Genomic DNA, 27,932 nt, shown 5'->3' on the forward strand with positions numbered 1-27,932 from the left:
CTATAATCCAGTAAGACATGCAGGTCTCTTGTAAAGACCTAGTCTGATGGTCAACTTGGTTGGCACCAAGGACTGAAATGGGACCAGAGATGAAACTATAGAACTGCCAGGGACAAGAGCTGGAAAGTATAGATTGTCCTAGATTGAGCTGCAGGGCCAATATTCAAGCTGGAGACTGTGCATTGGACAGAGGTGGGACTGAATAAATTGGGCTTCAGAGTTGTAGCCAGGGAGAGGCAAGCAGACTTGACTTGACACATACTTGACTTTTACATGTGAATGGCTCAATCTGTTCTGCTAAAAGCAGATTTCTTGCAGCGAGCATCATTCATGCTGCCAACAATTTAAAATTCTATATTTCAATATTGACATTCTTGGATACTATTAAATGATGGGCTTTGTTCCACCAAGATCATAAATGACAAATATCCTGTCATGTCAGTTATGTAGTTATTTTTGCTCATTTGGTTCCATGCAGTTTATGTTTTTTATGCAAGTCTCAGTTAAATTGAGTTTCCATTAGACTATGTAGTGATATTTCAGGATCCCCACTGGATTTTTTTTATTTCAGTATCAGTCAATTACAAAAAATTACAGATCTCAAAGATTTTGGTACAGTATTTTACCTGAGCTTCAACTTTAATATTGATATCGTACCTATTTTTAATGGTAGTCAAGTGTCAATTTTCAAATCGGTGTGCAAAATTAGAGTTTTAGATGCCTAACTTGAAGCTTAGCTTTAGCAGATGCTTGTGCCCTTGTGATGTCGCACCAAATTAGTTTGTTTCTCAAATTTTGGTATATGCCCTTCCTCCAGCATGTCTTTAGTCCACTGCAAATATATGCTTTTTGGGGCAGAGCCAAGCTTTTATGCTTTTTATTTTTTTGTACAGTGTCTATAATAACAAGACTGTGCTCCCAGTTGGAGCTTCATGGAGTTTGTGCAATATATATAAAGACAGTAGCTAAAGTACAGACTTCCAGTCCAGGTTTTGACTTTGAAGTTTCAGAACTTTTCTCTTCTTTATATATATTTGGTACTATTATTAATGGTATTATTATTATTATTATTACCATTATTATTAATTAATGGTAATAGGGGTGCAATTCCCTTAACTTCCCATCCTTATTCCTCTTTCTATCAACACACAGATGCAATACAAATATTAAAGAAAAGCTTTTCTAGCTAATTAAAAAGAACTACTTCTTTTCCAGAAAGGCGTCATTGATTACATTGTAGATGGGTTTCACTGCAATGTTAGTTTGTGTTAGGCACATGCTGCCATTAATCTGGTCACTTTCATCCACAAAAATCTTTGGGTACTGAAGTGCTTTAAACTGGTCCATGACAGGAAGGAGCCAGTGAGTGCACGGCAGCTCTTGCAGTGCTGATGCTCAGATGGGACACAGTCACACTACAGCTTTTGTTACCACAACCCATCAGCTGCTAATCCAGTCTTCTGTGAAACCCTTTACTGCTGCCATTTTTTTTTTTCAGTGTGGCTACTTCTATTCAAGATAGGCACAAGCAGGCTAATTGAAGAGACATTAACACAGGCTTAGTTAACTTTGCACTTAAGTCATACCAATATTTCAATAGAGATTTTACATAGATTATAGTAATAGACATGTTGTATCTAATCAACTCTTTCCGTAAGTGTGTATGTGTAAATACGAATACATATGCATAATAAATAAGCATACAGTTTGTTGTACATTTAAAAATCTGCTCTGTAGCCTCTATAGGTGTCCTGTTCCCCATCTCACTTGCCTTAACCTTTGTAGAAAACTCCCTTGACTTCTACATTTCCTGTTTCTCTCGTGTCCAAATATACAGAGGTATGCCAAGGGGCATACCGAATCTGTTCTGTCACACTGACAGAGATGTAAACAACAATGGCATTTTCAAAAGCACCCTGTCCCCAACTAGTGAAAGTTTTACCATCCACGTCACTGGAAGCAGTTAGGATGTCTTTATGTGGGCCCGTGTGAACCTCATGAGGTTCAACAAGGCCAAGTGCAAAGTCCTGCACCTGGGTTGGGGTAACCCCCAGTATCAATACAGGCTGGGGGATGAAGGGATTGAGAGCAGCCCTGCCAAGAAGGACTGGTAGACAAAAAGCTGGACATGAGTTGGCAATGTGTGCTCGCAGCCCAGAAGGCCAACCGTATCCTGGGCTGCATCAGAAGAAGCGTGGCCAGCAGGTCGAGGGAGGTGGTTCTGCCCCTCTACTCCGCTCTGGTGAGACCCCACCTGGAGTCCTGCGTCCAGCTCTGGAGCCCTCAGCACAAGAAAGACATGGACCTGTTGGAGCTGGTCCAGAGGAGGGCCACAAAAATGATCAGGGGGATGGAACGCCTCTCCTATGAAGAAAGGCTGAGAGAGTTGGGGTTGTTCAGCCTGGAGAAGAGAAGGCTTCAGGGAGACCTTATTGCGGCCTTTCAGTACTTAAAGGGGGCTTATAAGAAAGATGGGGACAAACTTTTTAGCAGGGCCTCTTGCAACAGGACAAGGGGGAATGGTTTTAAACTAAAAGAGGGTAGATTTGGACTAGATATAAGGAAGAAATTTTTTAGGATGAGGGTGGGGAAACACTGGCACAGGCTGCCCAGAGAGGTGGTAGATGCCCCATCCCTGGAAACAATTAAGGTCAGGTTGGACGGGGCTCTGAGCAACCCGATCTAGTTGAAGATGTCCCTGCCCACGACAGGGGGGTTGGACTAGATGACCTTTAAAGGTCCCTTCCAACCCAAACTATTCTATGATTCTGTCTTATTCTTGCTGAAGCTACAGGCTAGCACACTCTCCACGCTGAAGGTATCACAGCTGCCTTGTGCTTTGTGTCTCAGCTCTGTCAAAATGAGGCAAATTAGCTCAAACAATTCAAATAGTAAGACTTTGTTAAATTGGGTAGTACCATCTGAACCAGGGTAGGGGGCTATTACGTAAGAAGTTCCACCAGTAAATTGGAAAGAAGAGTGAAATGCCGTGGGGGTGTAGGAGGCTGGAAGTACTTGATGTCTTACCCCATGCTACTTTATGTAGGACAGGACATGGAAACACAGCCTCTGATTCCCAATGAATGATTCTGCAACTCTTGTGTATGAGCTAGTGTTTGGAGCAGTATTTACTTGCAGCTATTACAGTTGTGTGGCTGGACTTGTCACATAACCCAGGAATCCCTTTCACTTCTTCTCTGTGTTTTCCCAGAAGATGATGCCCTGTGTTGTTTCTTCCCCTTTTCCTCCCTTCTTCTCACTAGGCCTTACATATGGTTCATGTTTCTTCCTCTGTGTCACCCATCCTTCTGTTGTCTGAAGGATAAATTGTTGCTTGTATTTTTGTATGAAAACCTGTTATGAAGGAGACAGAACTGATACAGAGCTGGTAAAGAGCTAGCATTATCTGAAAGGATATTACTGGGTATCATCCACTATCCAATGTACAGATACTTGCAGAGGTGCTTGAAGTTGTGGCTTTTCATAATTTTAGAAAATTACATGTCTGGTATTTCCTTCTGTTTGATATTTTAATTTTCTCCATATACATAGGGCTCTGTTCACTGATGCCCAGGAAATACTGTGAAACTTTGGAGCATGATTAGATGCAGTATTCAGAAGTAATAGGGATGGAGAAATACTTCTTAAAATGTTTAATGCATGTGTAATCTGGGGCTGCTGATCTCATTTTAGTTATTGAGTGGATTTTCCTCATTTATGTAGAAAGATAATAGCTTCATTAAGTACTCTGGAATGAGAATAAGAAAAATGTCTTGAGGTAGTATGGAAAAAATACCTTTGATAAGCTGATTACTGTGTGTCCTAAATGGAGGCAAAAAACCTAGGTCTGGATTCATTATGGTATTTGGGAACCTACATTAGACACTGAAATCAATTTGCAAATTTAGGCTCTGCTTTTTTGATGTTTCAAGGTTAAGGGTGTTCTAAATCTGGCCCTTTTATTGGCACCAAAGGCTGTAAGAAAACACCACCAGTAATTTAACATATTGCTTATTAAAAAACGTATGCCAACAGCAGTTCTTGCAACACTGTAGTCCCTCCTAACGCAATTCTCTGAAGAACAATTGAGGCATTTATTTTTATCACTATTTTGGTTTAATCTTTTGCATAATTTGAAATGCCAAGCATTTTGTACTGGTATTTTGTTATTTGTACCATCTGGAATAGAAAACCCTGTGATTCTTAGCAATTCAAATTTGTGGAGTAATGGTTACTGTACTATAGTTAAGAGTAAGGTTAGGTCCTCTCTTCGAGGACTTAAATTAAAGTAGTCTTTTCCTAGAGGTAGATCTAAGAGGAAATGTTACTTTGGCATTTGAGAAGATTTTGAAATTTTATCATTTATTCTTGCTCTGCTCTTTATTTGCAAAGAATAAACTGAAACAAGTTTTATAGGTCTTTTAAGTACTTTCCATTAGCATTTGCTTAGTGCCATCAAGGAACTGGCTTGAACATTAAAGCAAATAACTGAGAGATCAAAATCATTAGATGGAATAAATGGCTGTTCCTGGCCTCTGTGCCCTTAAATCTTTTGTTTGTTTTTAGTAGTATTTCAAAAGTATCCTGTTCTTTTAATATTTGACATTTAGAAACACATTAGCTTGCAAAAGGAATAATACTTTCCTCCAATTCATTAATATTTGACTAAGCCACAATCACACAGATATTTTGCTTAGAAGCTGCCTATAATGGTTTCACATAAGGAGTGCAGAGTAGGAGAATTGATTTAAACTCACTGCACCAATCTATAATAAAATAGTTTCAGCAAATTACTTAAATTGTGTAACAGATTTTAGGGCAAAACTAGATATTTTTCAAATGCTTCACGGGCCAGAGGGTTTTTTTTTGTCATTTGTACTAGATAGGACTATAGCCATTTCAGTGATTTATTTTAAGAAAAAAAATTACTTGTTTTCTGTTAAGAGAGCTATTCAAATAAAATAGAAACTTTCCAGTAAGGGGTGGCTTTCCAATAAGTAGCACGTGTCGTGCAAATGGTAGGTTTATTCTCAAACTTCTTGAAAATGAAAAAGCAGTAGTAAGCACAAAGTAAGGATAAAGCAAGCTCCTGGCAGCGACTACAGACCAATGCAATCCGTAATCTCCAGCTAATGTGAAATATATACTATGTAATGTTTAAAACATCTGTTAGAAAATTTAAGGTGTTGCTTTAAGAATGAAGGTAAGTGCTTACTGTGTTGTAGAAAGTTTTGATTTTATGTTTGGCGTACACTGTCTCAAATCTAGGTGTAGTTGTTGAGTCACTGCTACTTGCCTGCCAGCACTGCAGAATGTTATTTGCTGCACTGGAAGCTACTGTACTGCAGTGGGTTTCCTCTTGCATTAGTGACCTAATCATGTTTGTTTCTTACCACACCACACACTCCTTTTGCAGACTCCATTCCATCTTTCTAAGCACAGTGATAAGGAAGGAAGGGGCTTCTGCTCCTGCATACTTATTTTAAATTATTGGAAATATGAGGTCATTCCACAACAGAGAATTTTCTGTTTTCAAGGAAATGTCACTATGAAAATGGCTTTCATTTCATTTTATAAAAATACTTTAATGTTGCAGAGACTCTTCCCATTGTTTTTATTGCATGTCCCTTCCTGTAGGGGTTATATCACGTCATTCTGAACCAAACAGAACTCTTGTTTATAGCCACGGGAGAATTTTTCATATATATTTTAAAATCTAAATTCTGCTGGAAAAGTGGTTATAAAAATGATATCACGGGAATTTCTATATGTAGTATTTAAAAATTCTCAAATCAGTCTCAATCATTTTAGATTTAAAAGATTTTTTTTTGTAACTGCCATGGCTACAAAATTCCCACCTGCTCAGGTGAAATGGATTTTTTTACATTGTCATGTACAATATTAATAGTAGTTCTGCACAACAAGTATGTCTGTAATACCTTTAACTTCACTAGGATTACACAGCTTCCATAGTTCTGTTTTCCAAAGGGATAAGCAAGATTAAAAATAAAAAAAGGTTGGGTTTTTTTGTTGCAAAAATCTGCGAACTGGAACATGTACTCCTTTTCGGATAGACACTGTAATTTCTATATAGTCACTCTTCTAGGATATTTTTATTTAGATATCACGAAAAAAAATAAGGTTTACAAACATCACTGTCATAAGCTATAAAAAAGACAGAGTTTGATAATGGATAACAGGATACGTATAACTCACTTTCCTTACCAGATGAATGGCCAGGATGTTGCTGATAGAAATCAGCATTATAATTAATGCTGTAGGAGTCGCTTTAAATTCCAATTAAGTTTCTGCAAATAGGTTTCTAGTGAAACTGTACCTGGAATACTTCTACCCTTTTCTTTTTTTTGTAGAGTTTGAGAAGAGCTTATTTTTCCCCATTCTTTGGATCTGGTACCAGAATTGGTGTTCATTTTTCCTTGTCTTTGTTACTTAAATCAGTGCCTTCTCTTGTTAGGAGCTTATGCCATAAAGTCAGTAATTTGAAATTTTGGCATCACTGAAATTGGTGGGAGCCTTGCTTATTATCATCAACAGCAACATCTATCCAATAAACAAAAAGGGACGGTGCCCTCAGGGAGGGGCCAGAACTCCAAGGGTAAGTGGCATAGCACAGCTCATGTCTAAAAAACTCAAGTCTTTGGCCCTAAAACCAAATGTCCTTGTCCATTATGCCTGTGGGAAGTCCTCGGTTTATGAACCATGCCTGATCATCATCCTGAAGACTGGTGATGGCTATGGGTCAAATTTGTGCCAAGAAGCATGCCAACAGTTAAACAGTTAAACAGTGCTGATGATCAAAGGGCTGCACTGGAACACATCTATTAATACAGATGTACTAAAAGGAGGATCATCTTGCTTCTATCTGGACGGACAGAAAAAAGAACCCAAAGGCAGAAATTATAAAAAGGGAAAACTATAGTAGAAAATACATGATAAAGCAGAGGCAAATGAAAGGTGTCCCACAGTAAATAGAAATGGGGGGGAGAAGTGTCCTGCCAGGACGAAAAACAGTCTCCCCCAGAACAAGACGATCAGATTTATGAGGGGAACAGGTATGGCTAATTTCAAGGAGCTCAGGACTCCTACTTCTTTGTCCAACACTTCGCACCGTTCCAATTCTGTATCACTGGTTCTTCCCAACTCCTCCCCCTCTACTGCAGAGGTCACATACTAGAGAGAATCTGTGGTACCTAAGAGTTTTTTCCTCCAGTAGTAACACTGCATCATCACAGGACATAATTTGGGATTGTTGTCTTGTCATGTGATGTGATATGGGTTGGGGAACTTCAGCCAGTTATCGACAGCAGGATTGTCTGTGCCCCTGAATGAGCCCCACCATTTGAGATGTCCATCATAGAGAGGTGGCTCTTAGTTGAGATAGCTCTGTTTCTCTCCAGGGTCCCATTCAAACAATTTTGCATGCTTCGTAAAATACTAAATCACTCCTGTGATCCCAGCTGGAGAAGAAGAATTAGATTTTGCCAGTGTGGCTTGGTGGTTCAACTGGTCCCAGCTGATATGGATGGGATTGCATCAGGTTTCCCTCCTTCCATCTTGTTCAGTCATCCACATTTGTGCCCCCTCATGCCACACCCTTCTGCAGGTAGTATATGGTATCAAGGCATAAAAAGATAAATGTAAGAGATTGGAAGGCGGCCTTCTCATTCCTTTGGACATATTATGAAAAATTCCATGATGACAGAAACTGTGAAGAGGGTGAAATAGAATGGAAAATTAAAAAGAAAGGATACAAAAATGAACAAAGACCTAAACTAAAAGCAAAAGGTTAGATTAATCTTGTTTAAGTTGAAATAGTTTTTTTTCTAAATAGTTTTTTAATAGTTATTTATAGTCTGAAATCAGGATCAGACCTACAAAGTTTCTAACATTTTTCTTTATATAATCCTGTAGTATTCAATATCCAAATATTACTGATGAACGAAATAAGATGTTGCAGCATTGGCAAAGCTCTGTCTACCTAGATACTGTGTTGGATTCTGATCCACCTGACCTTCGTGGTTTTTAAGCTTCCTTCCATTTTATTGGGCTAATCTTTTCTCAGGTTGATACATTTTTCTGGAAACGGGTTCATTGTGTCTTCTTCCCCTTTCACAGAAACTCTGCTATCTGTTGCTGCCAAGTAGCAGTTTTAATTCCCCGTCACTGAGTAAAGCCATTAATGTTTCAGTTTATAGTTGAGGACTGGAATCGAGGACCTGTTGGAATGAAATGGAATTGTTGGCCAGTGATCTCTAGTCCATCTTCCTGCTCAAAGCAGGAGGATCACCAATACTGGATCAGGTTGGTCATGGCTAAGCCTTGGTCAGATCAGTCTGTCTAAGCCTTGAAAATACCCCAATATGGAGAGTGCCTCTTGACAAGCATGCCAGTACTGCATTACCCTCCTAGTGACAGTTTTTTCCTACTGTCCAGTGTGAATCTCCCAAGCTGCAGTTTGTTGCCACTGCCCCTTATTACAGTCTTGCATGCTAAGAAGCGTTCAGTTCCATCCCCTCTGTAACTGCCCTTCAGGTAGTTGCGGGATGTTACTATATTGCACCTTAGTCTCCTCTTCATCAGCCTAAACAAGCCCAGCTCCCACATCTTCTCTTTGTAGGTCACGTGCTTTGGGCCCCTGACCATGTTAGTAGTCCTCTGCTGGGATGTGGAAGTGAGGAAGCCCAAAACATCACATTCTGGACACAATATCCAAAGTCTAGCATCATCAGCACTGAGCAGAGACTCACCTCCCCAATCTGCTGGTCATCCTCCTTCTAGAGAGAGCGTGCTGTTGCCTTGTACTCAACCTGGCATCCCCCAACTCCTTTGAAGTAGGGCTGCTATGCAGCCCATCACTTTCCAGGCTATGCTGATGCACAGTCCATGGTCCCAGGTGCAGAACTTTGCACACAGTGAACCTTGGGAGGTTTCTGTTGGCCCCCTCCACAAGTTTCTCAAGGTCCCCTTAGCTCATCGGGATCACAGATAGGCTAAAGCCCTGGAGCTTGAAGATTGATTTGCCCAGAGAGCCTGCCAGTTTAATTGACTGATGAGAATCACAGGGATCATTGAGCTACACTATCCTTTATTGCGTAAAAAACTATTCCAACTAATTGTTGGTAATATTATTGCTACTGTTATGGTTATATGCAAACAATATCTAACCTAATAACTACAACAATATACAAACACACACCCAGTTGGCTCGCTCATATACCAGTTGAGCCACTGCTGCAGTACTGACACCTTACTAGCCACCAGCAGCTCGACATAGTTATACCAAAGAAACCATGCTCCCAAATGCCACTCAACTGGTGACTGAGGGAGGGTACCCACACTGATGATGGGGGGCAACTATCACTGTTGTATGGGTGCTACCACCAACCTGGACCAGCATTCACATGTGAGGCTTCCCTGCCTCATGCATGCAGCAAAGGCAGGGTTCTCCTCTTCTTTCTGATCAGCAGCTGGGTCCCCAAATGGGATCTATTCTAAGGTATCAGAACAGCTTTCCCAAGCTTGATTTGTCACAGCTTTTGCTAATATTGGTGATCTCTCAGATAGGCATCACATGGGTCACCCAATCAGATATTTCCTGATTCGTCCTGCCATGATATTATCCAATCATCATAAATCTTTAGCAGACCATACCTTTCTATTGTTAGTTTTGACAAATCACCTTCAAGAACAATTAATTTACTTTTTTATTTTACCAGTCACCTTACAGCACAACAGCTAATTCATTTCTGTACCAATCATATTAAAGCCTGTCTCTGACAGACTTCAGGCATCAAGAGAAAGCTCTTAGCACTTGTACACAAATGCCTTCTGAAAATTTGCTTCGAGTGCTTCGTCATCATCTAGGTCACTGATGAATATGTTGAACAATATCAGGCCTTCCCAACATGTGTGCTTAGAGTACTCGGGTTTTTGCCATCTGCGGGGGTGTGTGTGTGTGTGTGTGTGAGCGAGCAGCTGTGTGGTGTTTAGTTGCCTGCCGGGTTAAACCACACCGCCAGCTCAGTGTTGAATTAAATGCAACTTCTTGATCTCAGTGGTCCAATAAACTTTCAACCCACCTAACTTCCAGCCCATACTTCCTCACCTTCCAAATGCAATTCTCTAGGAGAAAGTGTCAAAAGCCATACTAAAAGTCAAGGTGTATTTCATCCAGTACTTTTCATTCATCTACATACTTGGTCATCTCAGTATAGAAGGCAATTAAGTTGATTCAAGCCTTGTCAATTCATGTTTACTTTTCCTGATTACCTTTTTGTCCTTCAAGTATTTGGAAGCGGATTCCAAGTGGATGGTCTCCATGATATCTCTTGGAACCAAGGTGAGATTTACTGGCCTTTAATTCCTTTCAGCCTCTGTTCAGTCTTTCATGATGATGGGCCCTTTTTCCTAGCCATGAAACTCTCCTGATCATTGTGCTTGATGGCAGATTTCCTAGATGGTCTTGTGGTGACGTTGGCCTGCATTTTCAACATCCTCAGGGGAATCCCATCTGTCATATAGACCTGAATACATACAACTTCTCTATGTAGCTCCTAATTGTTGCTCAGTTCTCATCCTTGGCTGTTCCTCTGCTTTTCAAAATGTGCCACAGAGTGGGAGCAGGCCTTGCCTTTGAAGACAAATGCATTGAGTAATTCAATATTTTCCATATTGACAGTCATTAGGTTGTTTCCTCCATCCATCAGCACTCATCTCACAATTTTACAACTTCCTTTGCAAGTAGCCTATCAGAAATCACTAAGCTTTTGTAGAGGCTGGGTTAAAACAATCACAACCACTATGTCCATTGCCTCTGACTAAACCTTGGGAGATGAGAATAAGTTTTTCCTGCCTATTTTTAGGAGACAGAGCACTTTCTGTAAGTCTTGAATGGCATGAGGACTTACCATATGCCCTGTGAGATAACGCAGAAGATCAATACCAATAAATATTCATGATCAATCAAGTGACTAACAAAGAGCAGAAAAATGAGATTTCCTTCTGTGTTCTTGTCGTGGTTTAACCCCAGCTGGCAACTAAGCACCACACAGCCGCTCGCTCAATCCCCCCTGGTGGTATGGGGGAGGGAATTGTAAGAGTGAAAATGAGAAAACTCGTGGGTTGAGATAAAGACAGTTTAATAGGTAAAGCAAAAGCCAACCACACAAGTGAAGCAAAACCAGGAATTCATTCACTACTTCCCATCAGCAAGCAGGTGTTCAGCCATCTCCAGGAAAGCAGGGCTCTGTAACAGTTAATTGGGAAGACAAATGCCATCACTCTGAAAGTCCCCCTCTTCCTTCTTCTTCCCCCAGCTTTATATGCTGGGCATGACATCATATGGTGTGGATTATCCTTTGGTCAGTTGGGGTCAGCTGTCCCAGCTGTGTCCCCTCCCAGGTTCTTGTGCACGCCCAGCCTACTCGATGGTGGGGTGGGGTGAGGAGCAGAAAAGGTCCTTGACTCTGTGTAAGCACTGCTCAGCAGTAAAACATCCCTGTGTTATCAGCACTGTTCTCAGCACAAATCCAAAACATAGCCCCATCCTAGCTTCTACGAAGAAAATTAACTCTCTCCCTGCCAAAACCAGCACAGCTCTGAATCCTTGAGAAACATGAGGTTTAACAGCTGTAACTCTGTGTGCGCCGCGTCGTGGTGCCTGAATGCTGGGAATTAGGTGAAACGCCCGTGTGCTTCCCTGCCGGCCTGCCCTGCTGAAGGAGGAATTTGCATGCGGTAACGTCTCTGGATCTCAGCGTTAGTCACGGCTCTGGCAGCCCCATGTCATGCGTGGACCGCTGACCAGGCGAGGCCACGTCCTTCCCCTCGCCCGAGGCGACCGGGCTCGCTCCCCCGAGGGCCCTGGCAGGCGGCGGGAGCGACCAGCCGCACAAACCGGTCACAGGGCCGCCAGAAGCCTCCCCCCACTCCGCGGAGCCGGGAAACCCCGTCTGCAGGGCCTCCCTGCGCGGAGGCAGAGGGGAGCGGGGGACCCGCTGAGGGGCGGGGCGGGGCCGGGCCGGGCCGGGCGCGCCTCACCCCTGCAGCCGCCGTTGCTGCTTTTAGGGCGGCTTCTTTGCCCGCTCCCCCCTCCCTCCCGTCCTTCCTCTTCCTCCGCGGCGCAGACCTTAGGGCGAGCCCCTCCCGCTCGCTGCCGTGCGCAGCCCCACCCCTTCCCCGCGTGGGGAGCGGCGGCGGCCGCGGCAGCAGCTAACGGTCCTTTGTGTGCGGCGGCGGGCATGTGAGTGGCGGCGGGGGGGGAGGGGAGGGGAGGGGAGGCCGCGGGCGTGCGGCGCTGCGGGAGCGGCTCCGCTCGCGGGCCCGGCGGCTCCTTCCACCCGCAGAGGGGGGCAGGCAGCGGCCTGCCCATCCGTGTACTCTCGCGGGCTCCGGCGCCCGTCCCGGGCCCCCGGGGTGCCCGAGGGGGAAGGCGGGCAGCTGGCGGGTGGGCGCCGGGGCAGGGCGCTGCGTGACTCTCCTCAGCTGGTGTCTGTCGTGTTGTCGCAGGCTGGCCCGGGTGACCGTCCTCCATGACTGCCTGGGCTGCAGGACCTTCGAGCTGCCGCCTTCCGCGGCTGTGGGGGACGTGAAGGCGCGGATTGACGCGGAAGCCGGCTTCCCCCCCGCCGAGCAGCGGCTGTGGCAGCGTGGGAGAGAGGTGAGGGGGCGCGGCAGGGCGGGCGGAGTGGGCGGCGGGGGCACCTCCGTTCTCTGGTGGCCTCCCACACCGCCGTGGTGCTGGAAGTCCCCACCCGGCTGCTTTTTGCATCTTGTCGGTCTTCGCGTGTATGGGCAGCACTGTGTGCGTGTCCTTGGGTGTGGGTCTCTCATGGCAAGCAAGAAGGTCGTTTGGACAAGCAGATAAGCCTCGTACTTCTCTTGATGGTGTCGGCTCTTATCATTCGAGTTTTTGTGTCTTTTTGACGTAATCCATGTGCTTTATCCTTATTTCTTTGGCGGGAGCAGAAGATTCACCTGAGAGTGTTGATGTGCTTGTTCTGGCTTCCTTTGGATCTTCAATTGTTTTTCTATCTGCTCGCCAGCTTCAACAGCGGAGTTGACATCACCGTGACAGGAAGCTCTTACAGTTAAAAATTGAGGTCTGGGTACAGGAGAGAGAGTCAAAGGAATGAATGACCTTGTTCTGTTGAAGGCATCAGCCTGGGGTCACCATTTCAGTACTGCTTGGCATGCTTCTAGCCACGCTGTTGGGAAACAGGAACCTGGAGGTATTGGTGGGATGGGATGAGTAGAGGCAAAAGGGGGAGAGAGAGGAGATTGGAAATTAGGGTTAAAAAGTGCAAGGGGACTTGCAAATGTGTAAGGAGAAGAGAAGGCTCTAGGGAGACCTTATTGTGACCTTTCAATATATAAAGGGAGCTTATAAGAAAGCTGGAGAGAGACTTTATACCAAGGCCTGTAGAGACAGAACAAGGGGCAATGGCTTTAAATTGAAAGAGGGTAGGTTTAGATTCGACAACAGGAAGAAGTATTTTATGATGAGGGTGTTGAGACACTGGAACAGGTTGCTCAGGGAAGTTGTGGATGCCCCATCACTGGAAGTGTTCAGGGTCAGGTTGGACAGAGCTTTGAGCGACCTGCTCTAGTGAAAGATGTCCCTGCCCATGGCAGGGGTGTTGGATGATCTTTAAAGGTCCCTTGCAACCCAAACCGTTCTATGATGCTAGGAAAGAACTAGACATTAGTAGCCGTATTGCTCAAGAAGCTTTTAAGAACCTACATGGGGAACACAAGTAATCTTTGAGCACTCAGGTTTGAAACAAACTGCCCATGTAGTTTATCTTTTATTTTCTCGCCTGGTTTTGTGTGTCCATGATTTTGTTCTCTCCAGGCTTTCCTGTTTTGGGAGGAAGGAGGTGTGTATATCACTTTCTAAAATCTGTCTGGAAACGAAGATCTGAGCACCACTCTGTCTGGCACAGAAAACTATGTTTTGGCAAGGAACAGTCAGTACGCAGACTGTAATAGCTATTCTGATTTTTTTTTTTTTCCCTCCAATATTAAACTAAAATACATATGGGAATATTTGTACTGTAGCAATTTTGAAAATCCTTTATAAACTTTTGAACTCCTGTTTACTGGGATCAAATTATTTTTTTAATTTACTGAGGTAGTAGAATATTCATCAGTAAATCTTTTTTCCATTAAAGCAGCTACGTGCAGTTTACAGATGTTAAGTAAAATCCAGTATCTCTTTCTCTGATAGTTCCTTACAGTGTTACACTATTAATTTGAATCTATTAATCCTCCAAGTTTCTGCTGGTGTTTTGCTACAAAAATCCTACCTGAGAAAATTCAGTTATTCTGTCCCTTAATACTCGGTGATGGGTTACAGCATTCTGTGGATTCTTTCTCATTTTAGTGAGTCCTGAGTGGGTGGTATGCACAGTTTAAGCTATTTTACATCTTGAGACAAAATTATCTCAAGTATAACATTTCTGTAGGAATTTAGAATAAATGCAGTGTTGTTATAAGTACTATTTAAAACTGGTTTAAGTAAAAAGGAATATAATTCTTTTATTAATGTTTTTAAATTATGACTACATACTGTGGACTAGGACTGTCTTTTGCTTATTAAATGTAGTTAGATTGTAAGCATCTACATCTGTGTAAGCACTAACTTCTTTCTAGTGATTTGTTTTTACCCATCGAAGTGAGGAAATAGTCCTGAACTTTACTATAAACTGAGACTAATATAATAATAAAATTTCACATAATAAAATTTTAATATAGTTTGCTATAAATGGAAACCAATTTGAATTGGTTAAGTTTCTATTAGCACAGCACAACTTCTAATTCTGCGTTTGTTATCGTGGTATGCAAGATAACATTACGTCATACATGACTATTTTAACATCATGTCATATATGACTATTTTAGCATCACGTCGCATATGACTGGGACACATATAATATGAAACTAGAATTGCAACAAAACCATTATGTGCTATGATTACTAAATAGTTTTCCCAATGGCCACTAAGGAATTTGTTGCGTAGTTTGACCCAGTTTCTCTGTGGTCTTCCTGGTGAGTCCATAGGTCTGCATGCAGAGGTAATGGGGAGATGAGGCTGTCGAATTCTTCAGGGGTATTTCTGTGACATACTTTTGTCTCTACACATTCTATATTACTAGCTGCTTTGAGCTGATACTGCTTAGTTTAAAACACCTATGAATTGCATACCCATATGTACTTTTTGGAGTACATAGACCATATACTTCCTGTATATGTTTATTTTCTTTATGGGCAAGCACCTTAGAACAATAACTGCTTTAGTTGTATGCTTCCAGAAGTTCCCAGAACATGGAACTTTTCAAATGTAAAAACGGGAGGCCACAACTTGCTCTTAGTATGCTTCTGTAGGCATTTTTTCCACCTGATTTGTTTGTGGCCATTTTTTTTGGTCCTGTTACTAACAAACTAATACTTCATCTGAGGAGTATCATTAGGCAAAGGAGGCCATCCTAGACCTCAGGGACTGAAAGTGCTGCTCAAACTGAATACTGGATGTTTCAGAGTATTTGTATACTTTTAGATAAAACTAGACTTCATAGAATAAATATGTAGGAAATGAAGCTACAGTAAATTATTTATACTGCAGGATGTTCTGATCAAGATCTGTCTTATTTTTTATTTCAGTTGTCTGATGGTATCAAGATTGTGGATCTTCAGAAGTCTCAAAATCAAGTTTTTCTGAAGCTTCAGTCAAAAGGGTTGAAAGGAGGAGGTACGAAAAATACTTGTCTCTGTTTATAAACTGGAAGGTCAAAGCATTTTCTAACACAATCTGGAATTAATTGAAATTATTCTCTTTAAATGGGAAGCAATTATTTTTCTTGTAAGTCCTAGGTATCCCTTCACTTGTTCTTTTCATTCTGCTCCAGGAAAATTAAACTTCTCTTTTTAAATGCTTTGGTGTTTAATTTTTTCTTTGTAATTTCATGTGTAGAAATTAGAATATTGCTGTCCTTTGGAATTAATAAAACTTGCCTTGCAGTAGCATTAATAGCTGCCTTGTCTCATATAAAATAAACTGAATACTTGTAAGCAATTCAGATACTGAAAGGCTATCTTTTCAGTAACCACTGTGTAGAAAACTATACCATTGGTAAAAAGCTTTTGATTTCTTCTTAATTTTTTTTGTTTGTTTGTTTTTCTTTTGATTCTGTATGTTTAGTTACATTTTTATTACAAAAATTGCAGGTATATCTGTTTGTATGGTATCTTGAATTAGATTATGATATCTGAGTATCTTCAGGAATGCTCTAACTAAAATCTGTAATGATTATGTTACTTGGTTGCTAGCATTAATATTCTTTTAATAATAACTTTATTATAAGGGAATGAAATATATGCTAATGGGATGGTAGGGTGAAGAAGAAAACCCTTCTTGTTATGCAGATATTTTATTTGGTGTCACAAAATGTATTTCTTAGCCTATGTAAGCCATCAGTGTACTGAATTACGGTTTTGTAGTGATAGTGGGAAATGAAGCATTTGTATATTAGCCAGAAGTTCAAGTTCACATTTTCTAGAACCTGCAGTGATAGAAAACACCTATGAAAATGGACCCCATGGTTCTATGGCATCAAATGTTTTTCTTTCTCTCATTCTTGACTGTTTGCTCTGATAATTTTTTGCTGTATGTGGGCTATGATAGACTAAATAAGAAGAGTTTTTTTGCCGTGCAAGTATATGGAGAAGATAGTGTAGTAGCCCTAAGAAATCTTTCATGCGAAAGAAAAACTGTTGCTGTTTTTTGTGCCTAGAAATGGAATATTTGGCTGTGAGATTCTCTTAGAGATATCACTCCAAGCAGTCCATGTCTAGATAAAGCACTTAACTTTTTCTGGCCCACAACTCTGATGTAAGTCAATCTAAAAGATCTGAAGGCTTTAGTGCCAGCCTTTTGTGTTCATTCTGGAGTCTTTCAGTTCTGAGATTTTTCCTTACAGTAGATGAATTGAGGAAGGCACTGAATTTCTAACTTCAGGAAGTGCATGGTCAATAGAGCCAAGCACATTGGTTTCTGAAGTACTCTGAATTTCACCCATGTCATCTCTGTGTTCATTCATCACTGGTGGCTATCAAATAATGCATAATCTTTTCATATGATCACAGAATAATTCATGTTGGAAGGGATATCAGGAGGTCTTTGCTCCAACCTTCTGCTCAAAGCAGGGTCAGCTCTGAGGTCAGACCAGGTTGCTCAAGGATTGATCTGGTTGAGTTTGGAAAGCCTGCAAGGATGGACACTGCACAGGCTTTCTGGGCTCCTGTTTCAATGTTTGACTGTCCTTATTGTGGAAAGTTTCTCCTTCAGATTTGTGGAACCAGTTTTGTGTTAAATATGACCAGCTCTAATACTCAAAAAAAAATCAGTTTGGCCTTTGACAGGATGCAGTAAGTCATGATCTCAGGATAGAGTAATTTTTGTGACATACATAGAGCAGCTCTGCTCTTAGATGTAAAGAGTTAGAATAATGTCTATCTTCAGTCCTATCACTTAAAAGTTACTTGTTTGTTTTTGTGGTTCCCATAGTGAAATGTGTTGTTTAAACACTTCTGCCTGCCTACCCAAGTTAGACTTAGAGAAGATCGGTTTCTTGATTTTAGAGAACTTCTCCTAAGAAAAGAAACACCCAAACTTTCCTACTGTTGATCAGTTCACCTTATTTTGGAAGTTTGCATATTGCATGTTGACTTTCATATACTTATATCTACTGCAAAAATAATAACAAAAGTTATACAATACTTTCCACGCTTTCAGCTGTGAGTTGCAATTTCTTGGGGTTTTTTTCATTGATGCTATTAAGTTACCTTAAATAAAGAGTGATACAAAAGTTTCCGAAAGACAAAATGAAGTTTGATGTTTTTGCTTGATCTTTTCCCAGCAAATAGATCTCACTTATCTATGCCCTTTTTTTCACATTGCTGAGGATTCTGTGGTTTGGTTTTTTTTGTCTATTGTTTGGTTCCGTAGTGTATGTAATGCGTGTGTGTTTGTGTGCTTCGTAAGTTGATGGTTGGACTCGATGATCTTAGAGGTCTTTTCCAACCTTAATGATTCTATGATTCTATGATAAATACACATATATGCAGATGGGGGAGAGAGAGAGAGAAATTACTTTATTAATAACTTTAAAGAGAAGTGATAAATGCGGCATCAGTAGAGTCTGTTTTCCTTGTGGAGATTGCATCATTAATATTTGTTTGAAGCACATGTTTTAGAGGTTTGGATTTAGGGAGCTGCTCTTTAGTCTCAGACTGGAGTTTGAATTGAGGAGTATTGATCCTTTCATTCTGTGATAGACTCTTTCTTTTAGAGCAGGGGCCAATCTTGGGGTTAGTGGAGTCTATGTCCACCAGAACTTTGTAACGCTTGGAGGTACCTTTCTGAGACTCTTTTCTGTCCTCAGCCCAGGTAACACCAAAGCTAACACCAGGCCCAGCACCACGATATGCCAGAACAGGAAGTGTACAGTAGAGCCAAAGTATACTGTGCCTGTGTGTAGCTGTCAGTAAGGATCATCACTGGCTATAAAAAAAGTTAGAGCCACTGCTGCCCTAGAATACTGTCCCGCTACTTAAAAAGTAGTAGTCCTTTAAAAGTTGCTATATTTGAACATCCAGTAGTTGGGGTATAACTGATGCAAAGACTTAGCCCCCAAATTTGTTTTATCCAGATACGAAACAGCTTGTTGACATTAACATCAAGACTGCTGTTTTAATTTTTTTTAATAAAAAGATTTATAATGTAGTATTTTTACAGTTGATTTTGGAAATACAAGATTTTTCAGTATCAGGCCTTGAGTTAATTTAAAATTTTTTTCTAAATTCTCAGTAATTGTTTAGTGAGTATTTTTTTAATCTGAAATTAAGTGCATAGTAGCCTAATACACAGATTTTTTTTTTTTGTTTGTCTGTTTTTTAGGTCGTTTTGGACAAACAACTCCACCACTTGTTGATTTTCTTAAGGATATTTTAAGAAGATACCCAGAAGGAGGACAGATTCTTAAGGTATACAGAAAATGGTATTTTTAGCAGTCATTTAATATGCATGACATACCATTAGTTTAACACTTTCCAGCAAATCTTGAAGTTGTCATACCTCATTAGACATTCATTCTAGTACGGGAGATACATGTTTCTATTTCTGTGGATAAGGCAAAGTGAGTTGTGTGGCTTTTTTTTTTTTTGGTGTTCAACGTGTCTGAGTTTGCTTGTCAAAGATGCCATTGTAATTTATAAAAAAATAGAGATAAAATGCAGATGTTAGAATTAAATCAGAGACTTCGTGATGTACTTTATGTGAGCGAGCTAAAATGTTTATTTTGCTTGTTACTTTATTGTTCATCCCTGCTGTAAGCTATGGTAAAACGACATAATAGTATATACAATTTTTTGGGAGGGATTATCTTAGTATAAGTTTGAAGCTGGAGACTTTAATACAAGATTTTGCTGTGGAATTTCTTGGTAGATAAATATATTTTCCTCAGTGAGCTTTGACAGTGTCACAAAGTTTCATCATTAGATTAAGAGCACTTTTAAGATGGGGAATCTTTGAGTGGCTTTTGGGAGACTTGCTCTAGAGTGGTAAGAATAACGAACCCATCAGTTTTGTATGGGCTGAAAAACATTTTTAGTCTAGACATTGGTTCTCATAACAAAAGAATGTCATAGGATTTTCTGAACTGAGGTTAGTGTTCTTTGTGGTGGTTTATCATCGGTCCAGGAGACTTCAAAGTATGCAACAGTAGGGCATGTTACATTGTGATGCTCCACATTTGAATGTTGAATGTTATGTGTACAAGCCTAACAATGGAAATGAGAACATTGATTTAAACACTAAAAATTTTTTCAGGAAATAGGATGGTGAACTAGTAGAGTGGAATTCACCTCACCTTACTTTAGACATGGCTGGAACACCTCTCCTGTGAAGAAAGGCTGAGAGAGTTGGGGTTGTTCAGCCTGGAGAAGAGAAGGCTCCGGGGAGACCTTATTGCAGCCTTTCAATACTTAAAGGGGGCTTATAAGAAGGCTGGAGAGAGACTTTATACCAAGGCCTGTAGAGACAGAACAAGGGGCAATGGCTTTAAACTGAAAGAGGGAAGATTTAGATTGGACATCAGGAAGAAATGTTTTACGATGATGGTGTTGAGACACTGGAACAGGTTGCCCAGAGAAGTTGTGAATGCCCCATCATTGGAAGTGTTCAAAGTTGGACAGAGCTTTGAGCGACCTGCTCTAGTGAAAGATGTCTCTGCCCATGGCAGGGGTGTTGGACTAGATGATTTTTAAAGGTCCCTTCCAAGCCAAACTGTGATTCTGTGATCTGAAAAAATACAGATCATTCTAAATTCGTCAAGTCCCGCAAGAGGAAAGACAGATACTTGTAGAAGATGATTTGTCTAATTTATCGTAGCTTCCTATGCTAGCATCTGGAAGTGCCAGTTTGATGTTTTTGAAGAGCAACTGGGGTGATTAGTTTGTATGTGGATGTTAAACTTCTCATCCAGAATGCTTCATCACATGGATGTTAGGAGATTAATTTCCTTAGTATATGGGAATACTAGGTTCTAACTAATGGGATTTGGTACAGATAGATATATATTCTATCTGTATATATAAAACACACAACTACAAATGGTGACAGATGATGACAGTTCCTGCTGTCTCTTGGAAGGTTTTCTTTGCAACCGTGGAACTAGAAGTTGATTATTTTTAGTATGAATGCTTAAGATAAGCATATCTTAAATTGTTTTGGCAAACTGCACCCTGGATATGTTCTGAGCAGTGTCCGTTCATAGGATGGGTGCTTACATTTTTACTGTTTCCCAGTACTAGTTGAATCTGTAAGATGCATTTGAATCATGAGGGCTTCAGACCTTCATAACAATTTAAACTCAATTTCTCATTCCAACATGAAGAAATAAGATAATGTCCTTAGAAATCAGATAGGTAAATCTAAAAGTAGGAATGTTCCTCTTTTCATGGTTTACAATTTAGAGTTAACAGACTGTTAGGCAGGGATTACTACCAGGAATTTTGCTGATCTGTTAAAATTGATTTCACTGTTTGGATTCTTCGAATACAATGCTGTTACAGCTGAATGTAGCAGGTGCTCCATGTGCCACAGCATGAATGCAAGTCTCTGACTACATGGTGGTTTCCATACTTATTATTTAATATTTCTAGAGGCTTTGGCTATCTTTCTGTATCTTCTTGAATGATTGCCATAATCATTCTTTTAGAAGAAGAATTGCATGTTTTTTGTGATTAAATACGTTTTTAAAGAATCTACATGAGGTATTATTTATGCTGAACTGTGGGTATATTTCTTGCTAGCTCATCTTGCTTCAAAATTGTGTAGAAGTAACAATATAAACAGTATATTTTGGTTACTTGTGTGATACGCCTTATAGACTGAACATACTGTCACAAAGCGAATAATTGCGGGGTTATAGTTTTGAAACCAGATATTAGATAACAATGAGCTTATTTTACTGTCAACAGTATATTAGAATGCAACTTAATCTGAAATATCTGCTGCTAGTTGATGCGTTTTTTAAGTAAAGATTAATCTTGCTAGCAAGTCTTTTATTTTTATGCATAATTGAATGAAATTTATGTTGTATGAATACATTGGATATGATGTGATTTACCTACATAGCTTTTCAATTCAGCTGAGATACTTCCTTATGCCAAACTTGCATATACACACACAAACATACACACACATGTATACATATGTATATATGTATGTATAAGTGTGTATCTTTGGAGCTCTGATACACTTTGATGATTCAGTGTAAATAGAGCATTGTGTGAAGCTCTAATCCTGCAGGTATTTATAATCATGCTTACGTGTCTGCAGTGTGTAATGCTACTGATGTAAATGGGACTGAGTAGGCATATTTGATTAATGGTAGTGTTTACAGAACTAGCTTATTGACATTTTAGTTATTGGAGTTTTCCATAGCTTTCACCACTACTAATACTTATTAACAAATACTTAATCTTAACATAAGCTTCTTTCTAGTCTATGGGCTTCATTCAACAGGTGAGTTCTGTTGGTTCATGATTTATGGAGATACTGATCAGAACTGTTTTGCAGCCCTTTGCTGAGGGGGTGTTAGAAGTGAGCACCATGGCTCTTGAACAGTCGGTTCATATTGTAAAATGTTAACTTAAACGAAATTCAGCTGATGTAAAGAAGAGTGCTGTGTATTGCTCTTTTATGACTTGTTGCCTTGCTGTTGTCTTACAGCTGTTGTGTGGTCTTAACAGTCAACTTTTTTAAATTATTTTTTATATTTTTCTTCTGCCATCTTGCATTGTTTTGAGACTTGTACAACTCTGATTTGGGATAATATAGTTATAGTAGTAACAGTTCAGTAGCTTTAGGGTCTAGAGCACAAGTCGTATGAGGAGCGGCTGAGGGAACTGGGGTTGTTTAGCCTGGAGAAGAGGAGGCTCAAAGGAGACCTTACTGCTCTCTAACTACCTGAAAGGAGGTTGTAGTGAGGTGGGTGTCGGTCTCTTCTCCCAAGTAACGAGCAATAGGACAAGAGGAAATGGCCTGAAGTTGCACTAGAGGAGGTTTAGATTGGATATTAGGAAAAATCTCTTCACTGAAACGGTTGTCAAACACTGGAACAGGCTGCCCAGGGAAGTGGTTGAGTCACCATCCCTGGAGGTATTTAAAAGATGAGCAGATGTGGCACTCAGGGACATGTTTAGTAGTGGACTTGGCAGTGTTAGGTTTACGGTTGGACTTGATGATCTTAAGGGTCTTTTCCAACCTAAATGATTCTATGATTCTCTTCTATGATTTATTTCTAAACTTTATGAATACTCTTGTGTGTGGTATTTGAGCTCCAAATTCAAATAACTTTTATAGTATTTCTCTGAATATTCCTTTTATAATGATGTCTATTTTCATTCAGGTAAACTGGATAAAATTATTTTGGTTGAAAAATATGAAAACGATTACACTTGAGACAATTGCTTATTATCTTCTACTGTTTAAGTTGGAAAGCCATTGCCAAAATATGTACAACATTACTGCATTATTGTTTGGTTTTGTGTCGTTTTTTGCTGTCTCAGGAACTGATACAGAATGCAGAAGATGCCGGTGCCACAGAGGTTAGGTTTTTATATGATGAAACTCAGTATGGAACAGAAACTCTGTGGTCAAAGGACATGGCTCAATATCAGGGTAAATACAATTTGTACTAATTTTGGCCATTATTCTTCAATATGCATGTGGTTTCTGTGTTTTTTTCCTTGCTGGATGGAGATGACCACGTAGGGATGACTCTATTGCTACTTCCACCTTACTAGGTGCATATTTTGACTATGTTCTAATGTTGGTAATTTTTTTCCAAAGCCAGTGTTTGGTATTGAAGGCCTTACACTGTCTTCTTGCAGGTTGTCAGTAGCAGCTTTCCAACTGCTTCCATTTAATGGTGTTTGAGAAAGTCTTCATGTTCTGCTTTATTCTAAGTCACTTCTCCCAGGATGACTGTGTATCCTGTGGTTTATTTCCTGGGTTCACTCGGTGTCCCAAAATACAGGAAAGGATTTTTAATAGAGCAAGTAAACAAGATTTAATAAGTAAGACCTAGGATAAAATAATGCTTGGGGTATTATAGAATTATTTTCAGATTTTTTACATATTAACCTCTACCTTTTGAGAGCTATCCCCAGTTCTTAATGTAAAGATGACCCTAGCCCCTTACATTTCAGCAGTCTTCAGGCAGTTCTGTTTTCTTCCCCATCTCTTATTTCCTCACCTTGTACCAAACTTTGCTCCATGCTGCCTGTATACTGTAAATGTAGTTTCTTGTAACGTTAAGGTTTTTACACCGTCTAATATGGCTTTGTGTGATAGAGGTCAGTTATGTATTTATCAGACAAATTAGTTTGCATAATCATCCCAAAATGTATTCAGTCATGATTTGAAGATTTCAATGATGAATGATCCACTACTACTTGTTTCTAGCTTTTTTCAGTTGTTAATCAGTCTCATTATGTCTTCTAATTTGAATTTGTCTGTCTTACTTTTTAGGCACAGGTTATTGTTATATTTTGCTATGTATTCCCTTCCAGGTAGACTGTGATTAGTACATCTTTCAGACATCTTTTTGATAGACTGAACAGATTGAGTTTAAGCCTTGCGCCACAGGACACTTCTTTCAGAAGTTTTGTTGTTTTCTGCTTTCTGTTCAGTTTTTCAGAATCATTCTTTTAAAATGTGGACACCAGAACTAGATACCACATCAGAATATAAATCTCTTAAGTATCATATACAGAGGTAAATCCATCTTCTTGCTTCTGTTTTTGCTGCTACTTTATACCTCCCTTTCATCACCAAGCGTAATTCGATGTCAGCTTGTGTCATAGCTTCCCCATTAAATTTGAATATGCATACTTTAAAGAAATACTTTCTCAGTTCTGTAAGTTCATTTCCTAGAAATTTTTAACAGTAAATATTTTTCTTCTGTCATCTTTTTAACACTTGCCTATTTATTATAGGGCCAGCATTTTATGCATACAACGATGCAATTTTCACTGCTGAGGACTGGCATGGTATACAGGAAATAGCAAGAAGCAGGAAGAAAGATGATCCCCTGAAAGTTGGAAGATTTGGAATTGGCTTTAATTCAGTTTATCATATAACAGGTACTCTCAGTAGATATTTTAAAATGAAAATCTTGAAGTTTTAAACTGTTTAATTATTTTAGATACTCATCAAATATTAAATATTTTTTCTATAGTGCGTTTTTCAATTAGAACCCTGACTAAGTTTCCTTAAGAAGTGTTCCTATTTTTCTAAAACTTTATAAGGTATCCTTTGGATTTTGAAGGTTTTTGGAGGAGATCTTTTTCTTCTAGTAACATCATTATGTGTTTAGTCCCTTATATTGAAATGAACATTCCTTTACACTGTTATTTCAGTTATGCACTGCAGTTCATATTATAGAGGCCCAGAATAGAGTAGATGTGCAAGTAGAAGTGTGAAAGTTAGGCTAGACTGAAAATTTTATGCAGGTTCTTTGCATAATAAGCAGTGATTTTATTTCATGCTAGAAAGAAAATTCCATAATAGAGGTATATGCACATTTACATTTGAGAGAGATAATACATGCTCTTTCACAAGCTGGTAATATTCACTCTGAAACCTATTATTCTGGCAAAATGTTTTACTGCTGTACAGGTGGTGACGATAGGGTTGAGTGTTTATGGGTAAGAATCAGGGGGAAGGCCAACAAGGCAGATATCATGGTGGGAGTCTGTTATAGACTACCCAACCAGGATGAAGAGGCAGATGAAATATTCTATAAGCAGCTAGGAGAAGTCTCACAATCACTAGCCCTTGTTCTCATGGGGGACTTCAACTTACCAGATGTCTGCTGGAAATACAACACAGCAGAGAGGAAACAGTCTAGGAGGTTCCTGGAGTGTGGGGAAGATAACTTCCTGACACAGCTGGTGAGCGAGCCAACTAGGGAAGGTGCCCCACTGGACCTGTTGTTTGTCAACAGAGAAGGACTTGTGGGTGAAGTGATGGTTGGAGGCTGTCTTGGGCATAGCGATCATGAAATGATAGAGTTTTTGATTCTTGGAGAAGTAAGGAGGGGGGTCAGCAGAACTGCCACCTTGGACTTCTGGAGGGCAGCCTTTGGCCTGTTTAGGAGCCTGGTTGACAGAGTCCCTTGGGAGGCAGTCCTGAAGGGCAGAGGAGCCCAGGAAGGCTGGGTATTCTTCAAGAAGGGAATCTTAAAGGTGCAGGAGCAGGCTATCCCCATGTGCCGAAAGACAAGCTGGCAGGGAAGAAGGCTGGCCTGGCTGAACAGAGAGCTTTGGCTGGAACTCAGGAAAAAAAGGAGAGTTTCTGACCTTTGGAAGAAGAGGCAGGCAACTCAGGAGGACTACAAGGATGTTGTGAGGTTATGCAGGGAGAAAATTAGACGGGCCAAAGCCCAACTAGAGCTTAATCTGGCTACTGCTGTAAAAGGCAATAAAAAATGTTTCTATAAATACATTAGCAGGAAAAGGAGGGCTAAGAGGAATCTCCATCCTTTATTGGATGTGGGGGGGAAACATAGTGACAAGGTATGAGGAAAAGGTGAGGTACTTAATGCCTTCTTTGCCTCAGTCTTTGATAGGAAGACCAGTTGTTCTCTGGGTACCCATCTCCCTGAGCTGGAAGACAGGGACGGGGAGCAGAATGAAACCCCCGTAATCCAAGGGGAAGTGGTTAGCGACCTGCTGCACTAATTAGACACAGACAAGTCTATGGGGCCAGATGGGATCTAGCCAAGGGTACTGAAAGGAGCTGGCGGAAGTGCTCACCAAGCCACTTTCCATCATTTATTTATCAGCAGTCCTGGCTAACCGGGGAGGTGCCACTTGACTGGAGGTCAGCAAATGTGATGCCCATCTACAAGAAGGGCTGGAAGGAGGATCTGGGGAACTACAGGCCTGTCAGTCTGACCTTGGTGCTGGGGAAGGCTGTGGAGCAGATCATCTTGAGTGCCATCACGCGGCACGTACAGGACAACCACGTGATCAGGCCCAGTCAGCATGGGTTTATGAAAGGCAGGTCCTGCTTGACTAACCTGATCTCCTTCTATGACAAGGTGACCAGCTTAGTGGATGAGGGAAAGGCTGTGGATGTGGTTTACCTAGACTTTAGTAAAGCCTTTGACACTGTTTCCCACAGTATTCTCCTGGAGAAACTGGCTGCTCATGGCTTGGACGGGTGTACTCTTTGCTGGGTGAAAAACTGGCTGGATGATCAAGCCCAAAGAGTTGTGGTGAATGGAGTTAAATCCAGTTGGCGGCCAGTCACCAGTGGTGTTCCCCAGGTCTCAGTATTGGGGCCAGTTCTGTTTAATATCCTTATCAATGATCTGGACGAGGGGATTGAGTGCTCCCTCAGTAACTTTGCAGACAACACCAAGTTGAGTGGGAGTGTTGATCTGCTTGAGGGTAGGAAGGCTCTGCAGAGGGACCTGGACAGGCTGTATTGATGAGCCGAGGGCCAGTTGTGTGAGGTTCAAAAAGCCAAGTGCGGGGTCCTGCACTTGGGTCACAACAACCCCATGCAACGCTACAGGCTTGGGCAAGAGTGGCTGGAAAGCTGCCTGGCGGAAAAGGACCTGGGGGTGTTGGTTGACCGCCGGTTGAATATGAGCCAGCAGTGTGCCGAGGTGGCCAAGAAGGCCAACAGCATCCTGGCTGTTATCAGAAATAGCGTGGCCAGCAGGAGTTGGGAACTGATTGTCCCCCTGTACTCGGCACTGGTGAGGCCGCACCTTGAATGCTATGTTCAGTTTTGGGCCCCTCACTACAAGAAGGACATTGAGGTGCTGGAGCGTGTCCAGAGAAGGGCAACGAAGCTGGTGAAGGGTCTGGAGCACAAGTCTTATGAGGAGCGGCTGAGGGAACTGGGGTTGTTTAGTCTGGAGAAGAGGAGGCCTGAGGGGAGACCTTATCGCTCTCTACAACTACCTGAAAGGAGGTTGTAGCGAGGTGGGTGTTGGTCTCTTCTCCCAAGTAACAAGCAATAGGACAAGAGGAAATGGCCTCAGGTTATGCCAGGGCAGGTTTAGATTGGACGTTATGAAAAGTTTCTTCACGGACAGGGTTGTCAGGCCTTAGAACAGGCTGCCCAGGAAGTGGTTGAGTTACCATCCCTGGAGGTATTTAAAAGACGTGTGGATGTGGTGCTTAGGGACATGGTTTAGTGGTGGACTTGGCAGTGTTAGGTTAACAGTTGGACTCGATGATCTTAAAGGTCTTTTCCAACCTAAGTAATTCTATGATTCTAAGCATATAGCATAAATAGTGCTTACAGTCTATATAGTAGTTATAATAGT

The 27,932-nt window shown here is 40.9% G+C and overlaps 1 protein-coding gene across 2 annotated transcripts in view; it reads left to right on the forward strand.

The window, feature by feature from the left end:
• SACS (sacsin molecular chaperone) overlaps window positions 1-27,932 on the forward strand; it is a 70,776-nt gene that overhangs the window by 20,980 nt on the left and 21,864 nt on the right. Inside the window, exons 1-6 of one of the 2 annotated variants that reach the window (XM_075139928.1) lie at window positions 12,028-12,262; window positions 12,529-12,679; window positions 15,682-15,769; window positions 18,977-19,062; window positions 23,152-23,263; window positions 24,583-24,729. In XM_075139928.1, coding sequence (XP_074996029.1) covers window positions 12,261-12,262; window positions 12,529-12,679; window positions 15,682-15,769; window positions 18,977-19,062; window positions 23,152-23,263; window positions 24,583-24,729 — 586 coding nt within the window. In that variant the 5' untranslated portion in view covers window positions 12,028-12,260. Of the gene's footprint in view, window positions 1-12,027; window positions 12,263-12,528; window positions 12,680-15,681; window positions 15,770-18,976; window positions 19,063-23,151; window positions 23,264-24,582; window positions 24,730-27,932 lie in introns of those variants that run through there. The other variant, XM_075139927.1, reaches the window with a different exon arrangement.

Source organism: Calonectris borealis, chromosome 1 (assembly GCF_964195595.1).
Source record: "Calonectris borealis chromosome 1, bCalBor7.hap1.2, whole genome shotgun sequence".
Lineage (NCBI taxonomy): Eukaryota > Metazoa > Chordata > Aves > Procellariiformes > Procellariidae > Calonectris > Calonectris borealis.